A 17749-nucleotide genomic window follows, 5' to 3' on the forward strand; every position below is an offset into this window, starting at 1 on the left:
TTTTTTGAGCCAAGATATAAACTCAAGTTTGTTGGATCCCAGTGTTTGTACACTCATCCAATGTGCTATGCTACTTTCAACTTAGCAATAAGGATATATCCAAAATGAAAGTGCTAGATTGACAAAATGTTTATTTTTGTTTTGTGTAGATGTATGTTAAATAAACAGAAATATTTTAGATAACTCATTTTTTCCTCTCTGTACTTCCCAGTATAAAGATACCAAGTCACAATGTAATTGGCCCTTTATAATTTTTTAAGCACGTGAAACTCTTCATCCTTCCAGCTAACTTCTGGCTTAAAATTGGTGAGGAGGATTAAAAGTTGCCAATCAACTACTCTGGGCTTAGAACTGGGTTTAGTTGGCAAATGACATGTAGCAGATCAAGAAGTATTAATATTATAGACCTTCCACAGCATGGCAGTTGGCCTAAGAGGTTCCAACATTTAAAGAGAGGAGAGACTTGGGAAGGGCTGGAGTCTAGCTGTAGGAAATTTGCATCAGCAAGAGCAAGGACAGATCACTGAAGGTGGGAGTTCTTTCCATAAGCAGCTAGAGCACAAGGGTAGTATGGTAGCCTGCAACTGGTGGCAATCTTAGGCAGGTTGTTCATGACAGATATATATGGAAAGTGGGATCCGGCCACAGAGACTGGGATTCAGGGGAAAATCTATCCTATAAGGAGTCGTCAAAAGGGAGACAAGGTACTAGACATAGAGGAACTGGCATAGAAGTAAAAGTAGTAGTAGTAATAACTATAATAATTATTATATTTATACTCAATATTTGTGTAAAATACAGTTTTAAAAGTTCTTCCATTTATATAATAAAAAAGATTATTGACATTCTATTCCATGCTAAGCATTAAGGATCCAAAGTTGACTAAAAGTCCTTGTCATCCTGGAGGAATCACTGTCATTAAAGGAGAAAAGCATGTAAACAAATGACAGCGTAGTTTGGTGTATGCACTAATATATAATAATGTACAAAGGCTAGAAGTAACACAGAGGATTAATGATCTCTATCTAGGAGTCAGAGAACCTTATAGAGAGGGATATAATAGTTGAGTAGCAATTCTCCATACAAATCAAAGACAGCATAATTGAAACATTGCAGGTATAAAGAATAGCCTCTGCACCAGTCCAGGATGTAAAGTTCATGGTGTATTTGAGAAAGTAAAAACAAATAGGTATTAGTGAAGCAAAAAGTCTGAGAGGTGGAGATTGGATGAAATGGTAGATGATAATACCAGAGAAGGTAGGCCTGAAGGGGTTTGTATGCCATAGTGGGTATCTTGGGTTTTTTCCTGTTGGTAATGAGGAGTCATTGAAGAATTTTAATCCAGAAAGTGAATAAACAGAATTTTATTTTCCATAGACCCGTCTGAGGGTGGCATGGAGATGGGTTACAGAGGAGAACCCTAGAGTAAAGGGGAGGGAGAACTTCTACAGATAGACAAGATAGACATATATAAGACAAAAAAGACTATTAATTGAATCTGATGTGTGAGGTAGAGGCTTTGACCTAGGTCCTCCTGCTTCTACAGTAAGGGCTAAGTGTCTCTAGCAAAGGAGTGTGGTAAATTCCTGGGGTGGAGAGCAAAGCAGATATTTCTAATGTTTAATTTCAAAATATCCATAGTAAACAATGAAGTATTATAGTATTAACTATATTTACCATGCTGTACATTAGGTGCCCAGAACTTATTCATCTTATAGCTGAAAATTTGTACCCTTTAACCAACATCTACATATTTCCCCCACTCCCCAGCCACTGGCAAACACTCTTTTACTCCCTGTTTCTATGAGTTCAACTTTTTTAGATTCCACATATAAATGAGATCATATGGTATTTGTCTTTCTGGGCCTGGCTTGTTTCACTTAGCATAATGTCCTCCAAGTTCATTCACATTGTCACAAATGATGAAATCTGATAAGAGCAGATTTTAAGTATCCTTACTACAAACATACATATACACACACACAGTGATAACTATGGGTGGTGATGAGTGTGTTAAGTTGATTGTGGTAATCATTATACAGTGTATATCAAATCATATGTTGCATACTTTGAATATATACAATATATACAATATTTATTTGTCAATTAAATATTTTAAAGTTTAAACAAATATATATCTATAGTAAATAACATGTCTAAAAACATACCCTTGAAGCATACCTAAGAGGGAAAGGAACTGTTTTCCTCTTCCTGTCCCTTCTTTCAAATCTATATCAAAGTGCAAAAGCTTCTGTTATTTCCCTTCCACCCACTCCCAAATAATATCGGTTTTAATCACCTGGTGCAGAAGTCTATCAATTATAGACAGCCAGATGGTAAATATTTTAGGTTTTATAGGCCATAGAGTTTCTATTGCAGCTACTCAAGTCTGCCATTATAGTGCAAAAGCAGTCATAGACAATAGTTAAACAAATCAATGTGATTGTGTTCCAATTAAACTTTATTTACAAAAACAGACGGCTGGCTGGATTTGACCTGTGGGCCATATAGTTTGTCAGCTCTTTGCCTGATGGATAACCTCGTGTGTACTTTGGGTAGAAGGGTGGAGAGAGGTACAGAAAGACATAGCTTTTAAAACAAGCATATGACATAAAACCCTTTTTTTTTTTTTTTTTTTTTTTTTTTTTTTTTCTTGAGACAGAGTCTCACTCTGTTGCCCAGGCTAGAGTGAGTGCCGTGGCGTCAGCCTAGCTCACAGCAACCTCAAACTCCTGAGCTCAAGCGATCCTCCTGCCTCAGCCTCCCGAGTAGCTGGGACTACAGGCATGCACCACCATGCCCGGCTAATTTTTTCTATATATATTTTTAGCTGTCCATATAATTTCTTTCTATTTTTAGTAGAGATGGGGTCTCGCTCTCGCTCAGGCTGGTCTCGAACTCCTGAGCTCAAACGATCCGCCCACCTCGGCCTCCCAGAGTGCTAGGATTACAGGCGTGAGCCACCGCGCCCGGCCCATAAAACCCTTTAATGACTCCAGTAGGATAGAATGCAAGCTCCCTCGCATGGGAAGCATCCTTATGGACAATGAAGTATATTCATCTTATAAAAAGTTAGAATATGTTTAGAATAGAATAACAATGCTGTCTGCCACATTTACTTTATATATATATATGTGTGTGTATGTGTACGTACACACACATATGTATGTATATATACGTATATATAGTTTTTCTTAAGAACGTATTTGCTTTTTTCCTCTTACCCTGCCATACTAAGCTCAGCTTAAATTTTGACATTTTTACTTATGTTATTATTAGTATAATGATAATAGCTGCCGTATACTCTGCCATTTTATGGGTGAAGAAGCTCAGAAGTTGAGTAAGCATTTCCCAAATCACATAGCTGCTAAGTAGCAGAGCCAGCATTTGCACAGAGACCATATCTACTCAAAGTCCACGAGCTTAAACACTGTGCTATACTCCTTAAAGCCCGGGGGGAGGGATGTTATATCAGAAAAGCAAATAATGAAGAATTTTCTTGATTTGAGCAATGACTTATTGAAATTATTATATGTTAAATTAGACCATATGAATATCACAAATAGGCTTTGTGGGAAATTATATCAAGAATATCAAGGGAAATTGGATTTCTGTTGATGTATACAACAAATGTGCTTAAATTCTCAACAATCTGAACACTTGATAATGAACCTGATCAAGTACTTCCATCTTTGAAAAGTAGACCTGAATGCATGTGTAGAATTAGAGGGAGAAAAGTCATAGAATTCTGAAAGCAGACTTTTAGAAGTTCATGTATACTAGTAAAGTATTATTATCTGCTTAAAGAAATTTTTAAAGGTGACATTTAATTTTTTTAGATAGTGCCAGAAATGCACATACATTTTAAGCTGATATCCCCAAACTATTTTGTCTTTTCTTCCCTGGCCAGGCTGAAACACTTTTCCAGCAAATCTGCCCCAATGAAGACTTCTGTCCACCTCCACCAAACCCTGAAGACATTGTCCTTGATGGAGACAGTTTACAACCAGAGGCTTCAGAATCCAGTGCCATACCAGAGGCTAACTCAGAAACTCCCAAGGAAAGCACAAACCTGGGAAACCCAGAGGAGTCCCCTGAATAATGTATATACAACAAACTGGAATCCCCACTTTGGATATTCCTGCTGGCCTCAGAGTCTTCTTGATGGAAGGATTGTTTGAAAAATATTAGAAAGCAGCAGCCAGTTGTCATACAGAATTACAAGTAGAAACAGATCACTGAAATCCAAAAGGGGATTTTTGTTAAAGAGGACATTCCAAGAACACAAAACACTTGTAAAGCACATTCATTTGCCTATTTTAAGATACCAAACCTGTGGGATTAGCAGATGAAAATTATAAATGGATTGATTCCCAAGAATAGAGCTATGGATATGAAATTTACCCTATGCATTGTTAATAATTCTATTGAATTAACAACAGCTTTTGCTTGCCACTTTGGATTTTTGTTTGACAGCCATATCTTCAGAATCAACTCACATATTTCCTTTGATTATTGTAATTATATTTTTCTTAAGGATGTGAACATCATGATATGATAAAAGCATACATAGATTCATCTGAGAAAATCTTAAGTATCATGATATAGGCAAGAGCCTATACTTAAAATACAGGTTTGTTTTGTTTTCTATGTTAAGAAGTATTGAAAATGCTAATATTAAGGTTTTTAGACATTTTTACAAACAAATCAGTAGTATTTTTTTAATATTAGCAGTGATATTTGTATGTGAATTATTTCCACACTGGAAAGCTCAATAAGGAAGAAATGAAAGAATGAAAGGAAAGGTTTGGATAGGCTCATTGGTATTTAGATATTCTATCTAGTCAAGTAACTAGAATACTAACCTAATTGTCTACAGGCCTAATTTAGTCCTGGCTATGCTATTGCTGTTGTATTAGGCAATACAATCCAATTGATGATATTAGGCAAATTATTTAACTTCTGAGCCTCAGTTTCTCCATATGTAAAGTGGAAGTAGTAATATCCTCTCTACTTTATGAGAATGATTATGAAGATAAATGCAATACCTTCCTTAGGATGGTTTTGTGGAAGAAAAATTTTTTCAGAATCTTCCCATTGACTTGCAGATGAATATCAAAAAACTCATGCAGCAAATAATTGCTAGCTGTCAACTTCTGAGCAAAATAAATCACAGTGTTTTTATTGCATTAAGCTTTTTAAATGAAAATTTATTTCTTAAACTAGTATTTTAGTCTTATGGACCAGTAAACGTAACAAGTGGAATTGTGGCTTTGAAATCTTACTAAGGAAAACACTCTATAAATTCTTCATATTCCATTTCTGATAGGTAAACCAAAACCACCAAGGACTTAGAGTATGACAGTTGTATACCCTAATATACACTCCACATAAAAATGTTAGGGCTGTACGTAGGCAGTAAATCTAGTTGCAGTGACAGTGCCTATATTTAAATTTTCTCAAATGCCAAGCTCTGATGGTCTGCTTCTTCTGAGCAATAGTTTAGACTTAAAGCTGCTTGTAAATAAATAAACAAACTCGTAGTTTCTTGTCTCAAAGTCTAGCCAGTGTTGCCTGTTGGGAAGCCATGAATATAGTGGAAAGTACCATAGTTCTTAGACACTGCAGCTGCATCTTTCAGAGAAGATCTTAAGGGAAGCTAGCAGGTCACAGATTCATGGAACATAGAAAGAACCAAGAAATGTTGCTCTTGCTTCACTTATCCAATCCCCAAAGATATTGTTGAAACCAGAAGAAAAGGAAAACTTCCCAGCCTCTCAGGCTGCTCCTAATCCCACCTTCCAGTGTACAGCCCCTCCCTTGTCTCTTTAGTCCCCTCTTTCCCTTTCTTCGCCTTTTATAATGTCTCACAAATCAGGGACAGTAGAATCACATTATAACCTACTTTGCTACAGGGATTCAGCTCTTTCTTAAGTCAAATCATGTTTCTTGAAACCTGTCAAGGCATGTACTAAATGCCTAATACATATCTATGAAGATAGCAGGTATAGTCCTGCCCCTCAATACCAGCAATATAAAAGTTTCCAATAGATGAAAGTATTGAGTCCGAATACAATTGCAGTAAATTGTGCTAATAAAGATACTGTACTTTGTTATAGTCGTAGAGTTAAGGCCTCTTGAACACAGCATGCACATTTATGTAAACAGACAATCAGGGTAGGCCTAGAATAACAAGAAAAATTCTGATGGCCTTATTGCAGCTGTCTGTATGCAGCACAATGAAGAAAATTGTTGTCTCATGCTGCAGCCCATATTGTACCCTGTTTTATCCATCAGCTATCATCAGAATCTCTTCTAGGTTATTTATTAAATACTGTTGAAATGCTTAAAAGCTCCTCAATATGATTAGGGATGATTAAAATATTATACAACTGCTAAAAACCTTGTTAGAGAACTTTAGATATTTCCTGTTGCCTTAGAATGTAATAGAAATTATTCTAACAGCTTTCTTTTCCACTATCTTAATTACTGCAAATAAGTGTTTTTGTAGTTTTAAGTAAAAAAAAAAATTCTGGTTGTAAAACCTTAAGCTTGCAGTTATACTAATAAAATTAGTATGTTGTACCTAGTGCAAAATTTTCAGTAGCTAAATTAAAATTTTGAAAATTGCTATTATCAAAGAATTTTGATTCATGTATTTAAAATGTTTATACATGCCTCTTATTAACAAAAAATGATAATACCACTCAATTTAATTTTTTTCTACTTGGTGTGCCTGCCCAGAAATATATATACTGTATACATTTAAGATCAATTTATATATTTTTCTATAGGAAAATGGAGTTACAATTTTCCACATCTCAAATAATATTTAGTTGTCCATAGTAAAATGGCCACATTAATGGGTAACTTCTAGAACTGTCTTAGTTTCTGAGATTGGCAGCTCTTTGTCTAAAATAATGGCCATATTAATGATTAACTTCTGTCACTGCCGTAGTTCCTTGGATTGGCAGCCCTTTGCCTAAAGTCCTAAAGACTTCCAAAAAAAAAAGTGTTGAAATTTAATTGCTAAATAGTAGTGATTCTTTAAAGTATGAATTAGAATAATTTTCTTGTGAATAAGTTATTTACTGCTATTGGTATTGCATAATTTGGTTTCTTACTCAGTTTTCTTATATGTATTTCAAAAAGCATGAATATAAGATTATTCATAATTAGAACACTGTAACAGTTTTCAGAGGCAATAAAGATTTTCAATACCTTTCAGGCATGGTTTCATATCTTTTTAATATTAAAAGTTTGTATATGTGCCAAGAAATTGAAGATTGTCTGAACCTGATTTATTTTTTGAGATTAGTCTATTAAATACTCAATTGTCCAGCTGTATATTAGTTTTTTTTTTTTTTCGAGGAATCTGCCAACTGTGTTAAGTTTGTGAGAAAGGCTGTCAAGTAATACATTGATTTGATTTACTTACATAGTGAACTGTTCTAGATGCCTGCATTAATGTCAGTATCAAACAAAGGTGGATGAGACCTTTTTCTGTTTTATTTTTTTCTGTATATGATTTTTATTATTTTTTTTTAATTTCAGCATATTACAGAGGTTCAAATGTTTAGGTTACATATATTGCCTTTGCCCCACCTGAGTCAGAGCTTCAAGTGTGTCCATCTCCCCCTCCCCGCTCCCACCTGCCTGACGCCCGATGAATGTTACTACTATATGTGCATGTGAGTGTTGATCAGTACCTTTTTTCTGTTTTAAATCAGTGCTGTTGGAGGCTGTGAGGCATGGCCTATGACCTTACAGTACATTAATTGCCTACAAACTGTTTTCACATCTCACTTAGAGAATGAGAATCTGAAATATTTTTCATATTTATTTGGTGAAGGAGAACCTGAAATGTTTCCCCTGAGGGATTTGAGTCCCCAACAACTTACTGCAATAGACATGAGATTGCTGCCGTTCTTTTTATGCAGAAATCATTAAACTATGATTTGTTATTGAATCAACTAAAACAGACTGACATTTTCTGTCAATTTAAAGTAGTTTCTAAAGCTCCTCAGTCAGGACACATTCAAAAGATAACAGGACTCTCAAAACTGGCAACTTATCTGTGAGATTATTAATAAATCAAGTTTAAAAAGATAAGGTTAATTGAATTTTTAAACAAGTGGCTGTGTTATCCTTCAAGCACCTTGGAGCTCATACAATATTCAAAATTTTTTTCTTAAACAAGTGCTTTAATATGTTTGAATTCCCCTCTTTAACAATGGCTTTTTATTTTTTTATTTTTTTTTTTTTTATTTTTTTTTTTTTTGAGACAGAGTCTCCCTCTGTTGCCCAGGCTAGAGTGAGTGCCGTGGCGTCAGCCTAGCTCACAGCAACCTCAAACTCCTGAGCTCAAGCGATCCTCCTGTCTCAGCCTCCCGAGTAGCTGGGACTACAGGCATGCACCACCATGCCCGGCTAATTTTTTCTATATATATTTTTAGCTGTCCATATAATTTCTTTCTATTTTTAGTAGAGATGGGGTCTCGCTCTTGCTCAGGCTGGTCTCGAACTCCTGAGCTCAAACGATCCGCCCACCTCGGCCTCCCAGAGTGCTAGGATTACAGGCGTGAGCCACCGCGCCCGGCCTAACGATGGCTTTTTAAAACACTGGTTAAGTGGCTTAACACTTAACATCCCAAGTCTCATTTTAAAGGCTGCTTTTCTTTCCATTAATGCACAGTTTAGTTGTGGAGCTGCAATGAGATGCCCTTGCCACACAAGTTGCCACATCTGCTTTTTCTGGTGATGATGACTCTTAGGACCATTTGACAGGTAATCATTAGAACTTGGATCCTGGTAGACTGTAGGGTCTTTTTGCCTTTCATTGCAGGAGATTTATGCTGGTAACTTCTATTAATAGGAATTACATGTGTAAATCTGACTCCTATCAATGAGGCAGTTGACCTCTAAAAGAAACATTTTTTGGAGGTGGATACTGTAGCTGATCTAGAAGCATCAGTGAATCATTCTATTCAGTATTTTCATGTGTGGAAAAAATAGCAAGAGTGTACCAATTCAGTGGAGGATTTGTTTATAGAGCATGAAAAGATGAAATAGTACCTCTTAATTTTCTATTTCCATTTCTAGTATATGTTAGAAACTATTGCTTTTTTAAGAATTATCAACATAGCATCTTTTATTTTTAAAAGAGAACAATAAGTTTGCCCAGGGTTTAGTTGAAGTCACATTTTAATATGCCAGTACTATCCTTAAAGCTCTGGAAATGAACATTTTAAGGTTATATAATAATTTCCAGTCTCATAACAATCAAGGAAATGCAGACCGACCCAGGAGATACATTTTGCTTATCAAGTTGGTAGAATCCAAAAGATTGATAACAGCTAGAGGGGAGAAAGGCACTCTCATACATTGTGGGTAAGAGTATATAAATTGGTTATGGCCTTTTCAAAGGGCAATTTGGCAGAACCTGTCAAAACTTCAAATGCAAATAGCCTTTGACCAAGCACTTCCACTTCTAAAAATCTAGCTTATGGAATGTTTTGTTTATGTACACAAAATGTAAGATTCCCCAGTATAGCATTTTTTTAAATTGTGGAAATAAGTGTTCATTAAAAGCAGTCTGGCTTAAATTGTTAATGCATGCATTTAATAGTTTTGAATACTATGTAGTTGCTAATAAAAGTGAGGTGCATCTATATGTAATGTATCTCCAACATGTTTAAAAAGCAAGTCACAGAATAAGTAATTTGTATAAAAAGCAAAACACATGCATATATGTGTACAAGGAAATGTTTAGGAAGTATACATACCAAACTAGTAACTGGTTATGTTGGGAAAAGAGATTTGGATTAGTAGGGGGAGAATAAAAGGATACTTTAACTTCTACCTATTTTTTTTAGTTTTAGAGCTGTTTATAGGTAATCATGTATTCCTTTATTAAAAATCTTAGATTAATCTGTTTAGTAATCTAACTCCAAGTTCCTGGGTAGTATATGGGACCTCCAAAAATAGGGACTTCATATTTTGGATTACATTAATGTTTTTATAAGGTACAGTTCAAATGTGACAGGTAATAATAAGTGACTAGATAAACTATGATACATCTGTTACAATGGAGTACTATGCAATTGTAAAATGGAATTAGGAAACTAATGCTATAGTACAATCTCCAGGATATAACATTAAGTGACACAAGAATTCTATACACAGAAGTATGTGTATATTTACATTTCATATAAGAAGGGGAGGGGTATTCTAAAGCATACATGTTTACATGGTTACCTCTTGGGAAAGGGAAGAGGCAGGGCACAGGGATGGAAGGTAGATGTCTTTGTACCTTGTTTTATAGTTTTGATTTTGAAGTCAAAAGCAATTCCTAAAATGTGAAAACAAACTGAAACCATTGAATATAACCATGTATTGAGCTGTTGGCATAACTATATGGAGAATCAAGTGACCTTAAAGCACAGTATTTAGATTTAGGTATATATCCTAAGGGTGGACATGGGGTAGAGAACACAAATCTTGAATTTTATTTAATGAGCTTGGAGATAGTGATAATATTTATGTTGTGATAAATAATTATGTTGATATGGTTATTAATCAATATTCAGAACAAGAAAAAGATAAAAGCAAAGATAAGTGAAAACCCTGTGATCTTTAATTTGAATCAGATCAATGTATGCATATGTCCAAACTCATCAGATTGTACACATTAAATATGTGCAGTTTTTTGAATATCAGTTATACCTCAATAAAGCTGATTTTTAAAAAGGCACAACTGCACCCCTCCAAAATCAATATAAATTCAAGATGGAGTTTTCTCATTCTGAAAAATACATATTTTCTAGCTAGGATGTTGGCAAAGGCTACTGGAGTCATGTCAAAAGGACACAGGTAACAACTTGAAGGGCCGCCCATTGATCATACATGAGACCATTTAAGCATCAAGTGTTTATAACAATACTCCAAAACAGCAAAGGAACCCCATTGACCAGCCGTGCAGATTGCTAAGGACTAACCTTTTATTCTAGAGACTAATAAAGAGAAGGAAGCAATTATCCTATAATTCCTGTAAAGAGTGTATTTCAGGTTATCCAAATAGTTGTTGAAGGAAAGTTCTTATAGAAGAATCACAATTAATAAATGCATGAAGAATGACAGAATTAGAAAAATCACCATTTTGTAAAACTAATACAGTATAAAAGTGGACCTAGGAAAGGATTATCAATGCTTGCTAAAACCTTTAGTTGAAAGGTTGATGCAGACAGACATCACCTGAAACTACTGATGAATCTTAAATTACTACAAGTAGAAAATAAGATGTTATAGGCTTCCTTCCTGGTATATTAAAATAGGAAGTATACAGCATTATCTGGGAATAATTTTTGCCAAAATAAAAATAAAAAATAAACAATCTGAATCTAATCAAGCCTCTAGATCTACCTACCAGTTTATAGGCAAGAGGGGGATCAGGAGAGCATGTTAAATGATACCATGAAGACACAATATATAATATGCTACAGGACAAATGACCCGATTTTATCACCAATTAACTGGCACAGAAAATAAATGGAAGGAGCATTTTTACAGGTTAAAGGAGATTTTAGAGACATCAAACAATTGCAACATGCTGACCTTGTTTGGACCTTGTTTTGAACAAATTAAATCCCTTTTTAAAAAAATAAAAAACAAACCATTTTGAGACAAAGTGAATTAAACATTTCCTGGATGTTAGCTGATATTAAGGAATTCATTTTAACTGTGTGGGTGTGATAATTTTATTTTTTTCTCACAAACATCTGTTAGAGGTTTTTAAAATAGATGAAAAAATATAACAAAATGGTAGCAATGGTTAAATCTAGGTTGTGATATATGAGGAGGTTGTTTCTATTCTGCATTTTTATGTTTAAAATTTCTCATAGTAAATTTTTTAAATAACAGATAACAGTCTATTGATTAAAAATAGCAATAATAACCTACCTACACATTGCATCTTCCTTTACAACATAACTACCTTTCCCTATTTTGGAAAAGGAGGACTTATAAGATTCTGTTCAGTCCTACACAATTTGTTTTATAATGTTCTGAAACCATGGGCTCTAAGGGTCACCTATTTGAATTTGTTACCTATGGTCTATGATTTTATAGGTCACAGAGAAAGAGAGAGAGGGAAAAAGGGAGAGAGGGAGTGCAAGTCAGTCTTACTGAGCAAACTCTTTGGCACAACAGCAAGTTCAGGAAGAATAAACATTTACAGAGTTTATCTCTTATTAAAAATAAAAATAAAAATAACATTATTGAGTACCATGGAGTGGGGGAAATAAATATATATTCTTATAAGTTAGATTGCCTACTTTATTAACACTTTGTTAATTAGACAAATATCAATTATAAAATTGTTAATGCTTTTTTAACTTCTAAAATGTTTCTATCTAGGCAGTTTTTAGATGTTGCAACATGGAGGCTGCTACTAATTTCCACACATGAAACCTTCCTGGTGCCTGTAAATATATGTGTTTGCAACTGTATTCTATGAGAATCTGCTGAATATAATTATATATGTTTAAAAACTAGGCTGAAAATGGCGACTTCCCGCCTGCAGATCGCCAGCACTGGGGGTGAATGTTCAGGGGTTGGCAGGTGCCAGATGTGGGGGCTGTGTCTTCAAGATGCCCCCTTGTCTCTTTTATGTCACCCTCCCACAATCTCACGCCTGTTCTGCAGGAACTCTCGTTCTTTCTGATCCTGAGTGGGCCTAATAGCTTGTATCATTTTGAGGTAGGCCCCATCTATGCCTATTTTGTTAAGCATTCTTATAAAAGGCTGCACGATGGATAACAGACTTAAACCTAAGGTGTGAAACTGCTAGGATTCTAGAGGAAAATGTGGGAAAATCTCTTATAGACATTGGCCTAGGCAAAGAATTTATGAAGAAGACCCCAAAGTCAATCACAGCAACAACAAAAATAAATAAATGGGACCTGATTAAATTAAAAAGCTTCTGCACAGCCAAAGAAACTGTCACGAGAGTAAACAGACAACCTACAGAATGAGAAAAAATTTTTGCATGCTACACATCCGATAAAGGACTGATAACTAGAATCTATTTAGAACTCAGGAAAATCAGCAAGAAAAAAATCAAACAACCCTATCAAAAAGTAGGCAAAGGACATGAATAGAAATTTTTCAAAAGAAGACAGAAGAATGGCCAACAAACAGATGAAAAAATGCTCAGCATCTGTAATCATCAGGGAAATGCAAATCAAAACCACAATGAGATATCACTTAACTCCAGTGAGAATGGCCTTCATCAAAAAGTCCCAAAATAATAAATGTTGACGTGAATGCAGAAAGACAGGAACACTCATACACTGCTGGTGGGACTGCAAACTAGTGCAACCTCTGTGGAAAGCAATATGGAGATACCTTAAACAGATTCAAGTAGACCTACCATTCGATCCAGCAATCCCATTATTGGGCATATACCCAAAAGAACAAAAGTCATTCTATAAAAAAGACATCTGCACCCAAATGTTTATAGTAGCACAATTCACAATCGCAAAGATGTGGAAACAACCCAAGTGCCCATCAATACATGAGTGGATTAATAAAATGTGGTATATGTATACCATGGAGTATTACTCAGCTATAAGAAATAATGATGATATAGAATCTCTTTGTTCTCCTGTATAGAGTTGGAGCCCATTCTACTAAGTGAAGTATCCCAAGAATGGAAAAATAAGCACCACATGTACTCAGCACCAAATTGTTTTTCCTGATCATCACCTAAGTGCACATTTGGGAATAACACTAATCGGGTGTTGGGCAGATGTTGGGGGCGGAGAGGGGATGGGTGTATACCTACATAATGAGTGCGATATGCACTGTCTGGGGAATGGACACGCTTGAAGCTCTTACTCAGCGGGATGGGGGGCAGGGGTAATATACATAACCTAAACTTTTGTAACCCCATAATATGCTGAAATGAAAAAAAGAAAAAATATCTATTAATTTTGCTTATACACGTGTTAAATTACAACTCCTCAGTCTTCCTCAACTCCCACATTCAGTTGAACACAAAATCTTATGATTTTTATCTCAGAAATATCTTCCTGATCACAGCCTCCTCCTCTCTATTCCCTCAATTCACTGTTCTCATTCTCTTTCAGATTAACTATTATAATTGGTCTCCCTGACACCAGACTCTCCTTTCTACTCCAGTTACCTTTTGAGGCAGAAACCACTGCATGGGTTCCTTCTCATGCTTACCTATTATGATAAGGAGGCCATTTACCTTAATACTATACCACAGTTAAGTGAGAGTGAAACCCTTGAGTGGTTATCCCCAGCCTGCACTAAATGTGGCTGTGACAAGGTAGAGCTTGGGATCCTGATGCCGAAGGCAGGAAAAAAATGACAGGTAACATTTGTAGTACCTACTATGTACCAGTCACTCTTCTATTAATACTTTTGACCACAAACAATCTGTAGGTCCTATTATCATTCTCTATTTTACAGATGAGGAACTCGATGAGGAAACTGAAACATAAAGAGATAAAGTGACCTGTTCAAGGTCACACAGTTAGAAAGGCTTGGATTGCTCCTGTGAGTTCAGTATATTTATGACCCACTAGTAGTAAAATTATATTCTTTCTCATCATAATGAACTGTATTTGCCCACCTTACTAGTGGTAGAGTTTTACCTAAAAATAAATATGCATAAGAGCCGTGATCATATCACTACTTAAAAACCTTTGCGTATAAAGTACAATCTGACCTCTTCAGCATAGCATATAAGATCACCTCTGATAATGGGATTGCTGGATCGAATGGTAGGTCTACTTGAATCTGTTTAAGGTATCTCCACATTGCTTTCCACAGGGGTTGCACTAGTTTACAGTCCCACCAGCAGTGTATGAGTGTACCTGTCTCACCTCATCCACGCCAACATGTATTGTTTTGGGACTTTTTGATAAAGGCCATTCTCACTGGAGTTAAGTGATATCTCATTGTGGTTTTGATTTGCATTTCCCTGATGATTAGAGATGTTGAACACTTTTTTCATATGTTTGTTAGCCATTTTTATATCTTCTTTTGAAAAATTTCTATTCATGTCCTTTGCCCACTTTTTGATAGGGTTGTTTGATTTTTTCTTACTGATTTTCCTGAGTTCTAAATAGATTCTTGTTATCAGTCCTTTATCTGATGTGTAATATGCCCAGAAGAACAAAAGTCATTATATAAAAAAAGACACCTGCACCCAAATGTTTATAGCAGCACAATTCATAATCGCAAAGATGTGGAAACAACCCAGATGCCCATCAATTCATGAATGGATTAGCAAAATGTGGTATATGTATGCCATGGAATATTACTCAGCTATTGGAAATAATGGCGATATGGCATCTCTTTGGTTCTCCTGGAGAGAGTTGGAACCCATTCTATTAAGTGAAGTATCCCAAGAATGGAAAAATAAGCACCACATGTACTCACCAGAAAATTGGTTTCCCTGAGTGCACATTAGGGAATAACACCAATTGGGTATCAGACAGAGGTGGGGGCTGGGGGGAAGGGATGGATGTATACCTACTTGATGAGTGCAATGCTCACTTCCTGGGGAATGGACACGCTTGAAGTTCTGACTGGGGGGGATGGGGGTGGGGGGAGGGGATGGGTGCATACCTACATGATGAGTGCAATGTGCACTGTCTAGGGAATGGACACACTTGAAGCTCAGACTCAGGGGGATGGGGAGGCATGGGCAATATATATAACCTGAACTTTTATATCCCCATAATGAGCTGAAAAAAAAATTAAATTAAATTAAATTAAAAAAAAGATAAAAAAAATCACCTCTGCCACAGTGAAAATGTTCCTCTTTGGCTTCATCTCTTGTCATTTTATTTCTCTCTCCACCTCTCACTCTATTCTTCTGACACAATGAACTTCTCATTATTGCATATATCATTTTTTCTTCTGTAATGCTCTAACCTCTCTCTGCTACCACCACACATCTTTTCTCCTAACAAACTTCTTTTCTGCATTTAAACCCATATTTAATTTTACCTCAACTGCTAATACCTAGCAAAGTTACATTTCCCTCTGTGTTATCAACAGTACTGTTCATAAGGCCCTTACTTCATTGGATTCTAAGTTTTCTGATTTTATTTCTGTCTCCTAGACAGTGAGCAACTTAAGAGCAGAGACTTTGCCATTCACCCTTGTCCTTAGGACCTAAAAATTCCTAGCTCATGGCTATGCATTGCCTGCATAACCCTGCTCCCCTGGCCATAGTAGATTTGATCTAGGGTGGGGACAGGCCACTGACCTGATTTGGAATTGGGACCTATAGTTTTTTACTTCCTGTGTACCTGACCCAGAACACGAAATTCTACCTATGGGCAGCCATATTTTCCACCATGTGGACAAGGAAGCAGAGAAAACCAATTTATAAAGAAAGAAACAGTGATGAGAGACACAGAACTGCCAGGTGAACCTAGAATTGGTTTCTGAGAGCTTTCTAATTCCAAGTTCCTGTCCTTTCTGAGGCCCAGTATCATTCCTGCCCTGGGGTTTTGTTAGACACTCCCGTATCCTTATAAACAAATCCCCTGCTTTGATGTTCAGTAAACTCAAGTGGATTTCTGGTACTTGCAAACAAAAAGTTTAAACAAACATTTCTGGGAAATTTCATTATTAGAACCTCCAAAAATGCCTTCACCTCTTTCGTACAGGCACATGGTCACCTGCACCAAGTGCAGCAAATGTATGAGCGACTCCCATCTTTTGGCACTAGGTGGTGAGAGCTGTGCACATGTTCAAGTCCTGAAACCGAGGCTCTCCCCAACAGGACACTCGCCCCGAAACTTGATCCCAAACATTTCAGTGCACAGAAGGAACTGGAAAATTACTCTTGAAAGGCTTAAGCTATTTTAAAAAATTATTTTCACTACTGAGGACAGAAAGGTTCATCTTAAATTGTAAAAACATTGGTCCATACCATAAGCCTGTCTTCTGTGGACACACTGAGTTTAACGGGTTCTGCCGGACACTATCGCATATAGATCACTCATTGTTGAGGTCAAGCTATTTATTATTTGTTGGCATCAACTACTGCACTCTTTGGAGGAGACCTATCCTGTTCTCTTATTTCCACTTCATCCTATTTTTAACTTAAATTACTCAGATGTTTGAAGCCTTTGTTCTCTTTGAATGAGATCACTGCCCACAAGTGACCAACATGGAACACACTGAGCAATGGCCCCTCTGAATGTTCACTTTATTAGTCACATATATCTCTATGTATAGGTCTGTTTTGTGTACTGTGCGGATTTAGATTTTTACTGATTAAGAAGTGTCATAAAGTGTTCAGGTCCAAAGTTCCATACAGAAGGAATAGTAAAACAAGGAAGAAAGCAAATATCCACACCCAGGAAGAACTTTGGCAGAGAAATAGCTCAGAGATTTCTAACATACCACTATCAAAATTTCCTGAGAAAAACCATGGGGGAGGCAGTACCCATCTGATAAGGATGTGCTGTAAAAAGCAACTGTTGTTAAAAGGGAAGTCAAGTATAGTGAAGGTAACTATACCTAATGCTTCTGGTACATGTGATCTGAAATTGTCCTTTTTGATTTGGATTTGCCTTAGAAATACTTTTGAAAAGTCATGTCTGGAATAAGACTCTTAAAATGCTTGGTCTTAAGTTCAAATTTGATTCAAGGTTTTGCAGAAATCCACCTTTGTTGGTATGGAAGCCATTAGCATAAT

General features: G+C 36.1%; 1 protein-coding gene across 1 annotated transcript in view; it reads left to right on the forward strand.

Annotated features, from left to right (window-relative positions):
* Positions 1-4205, forward strand: part of CHM (CHM Rab escort protein) — a 106818-nt gene extending 102613 nt beyond the window's left edge. The window contains exon 11 of the mRNA XM_069463583.1: positions 3911-4205. Within this exon, the coding sequence (XP_069319684.1) occupies positions 3911-4102 (192 nt within the window). The 3' untranslated portion in view covers positions 4103-4205. The remainder of the gene's footprint in view (positions 1-3910) is intronic.
* Positions 4206-17749: the final 13544 nt, after the last annotated feature.

The sequence above is a fragment of the Eulemur rufifrons genome, chromosome 30, assembly GCF_041146395.1.
Source record: "Eulemur rufifrons isolate Redbay chromosome 30, OSU_ERuf_1, whole genome shotgun sequence".
Classification (NCBI taxonomy): Eukaryota; Metazoa; Chordata; class Mammalia; order Primates; family Lemuridae; genus Eulemur; species Eulemur rufifrons.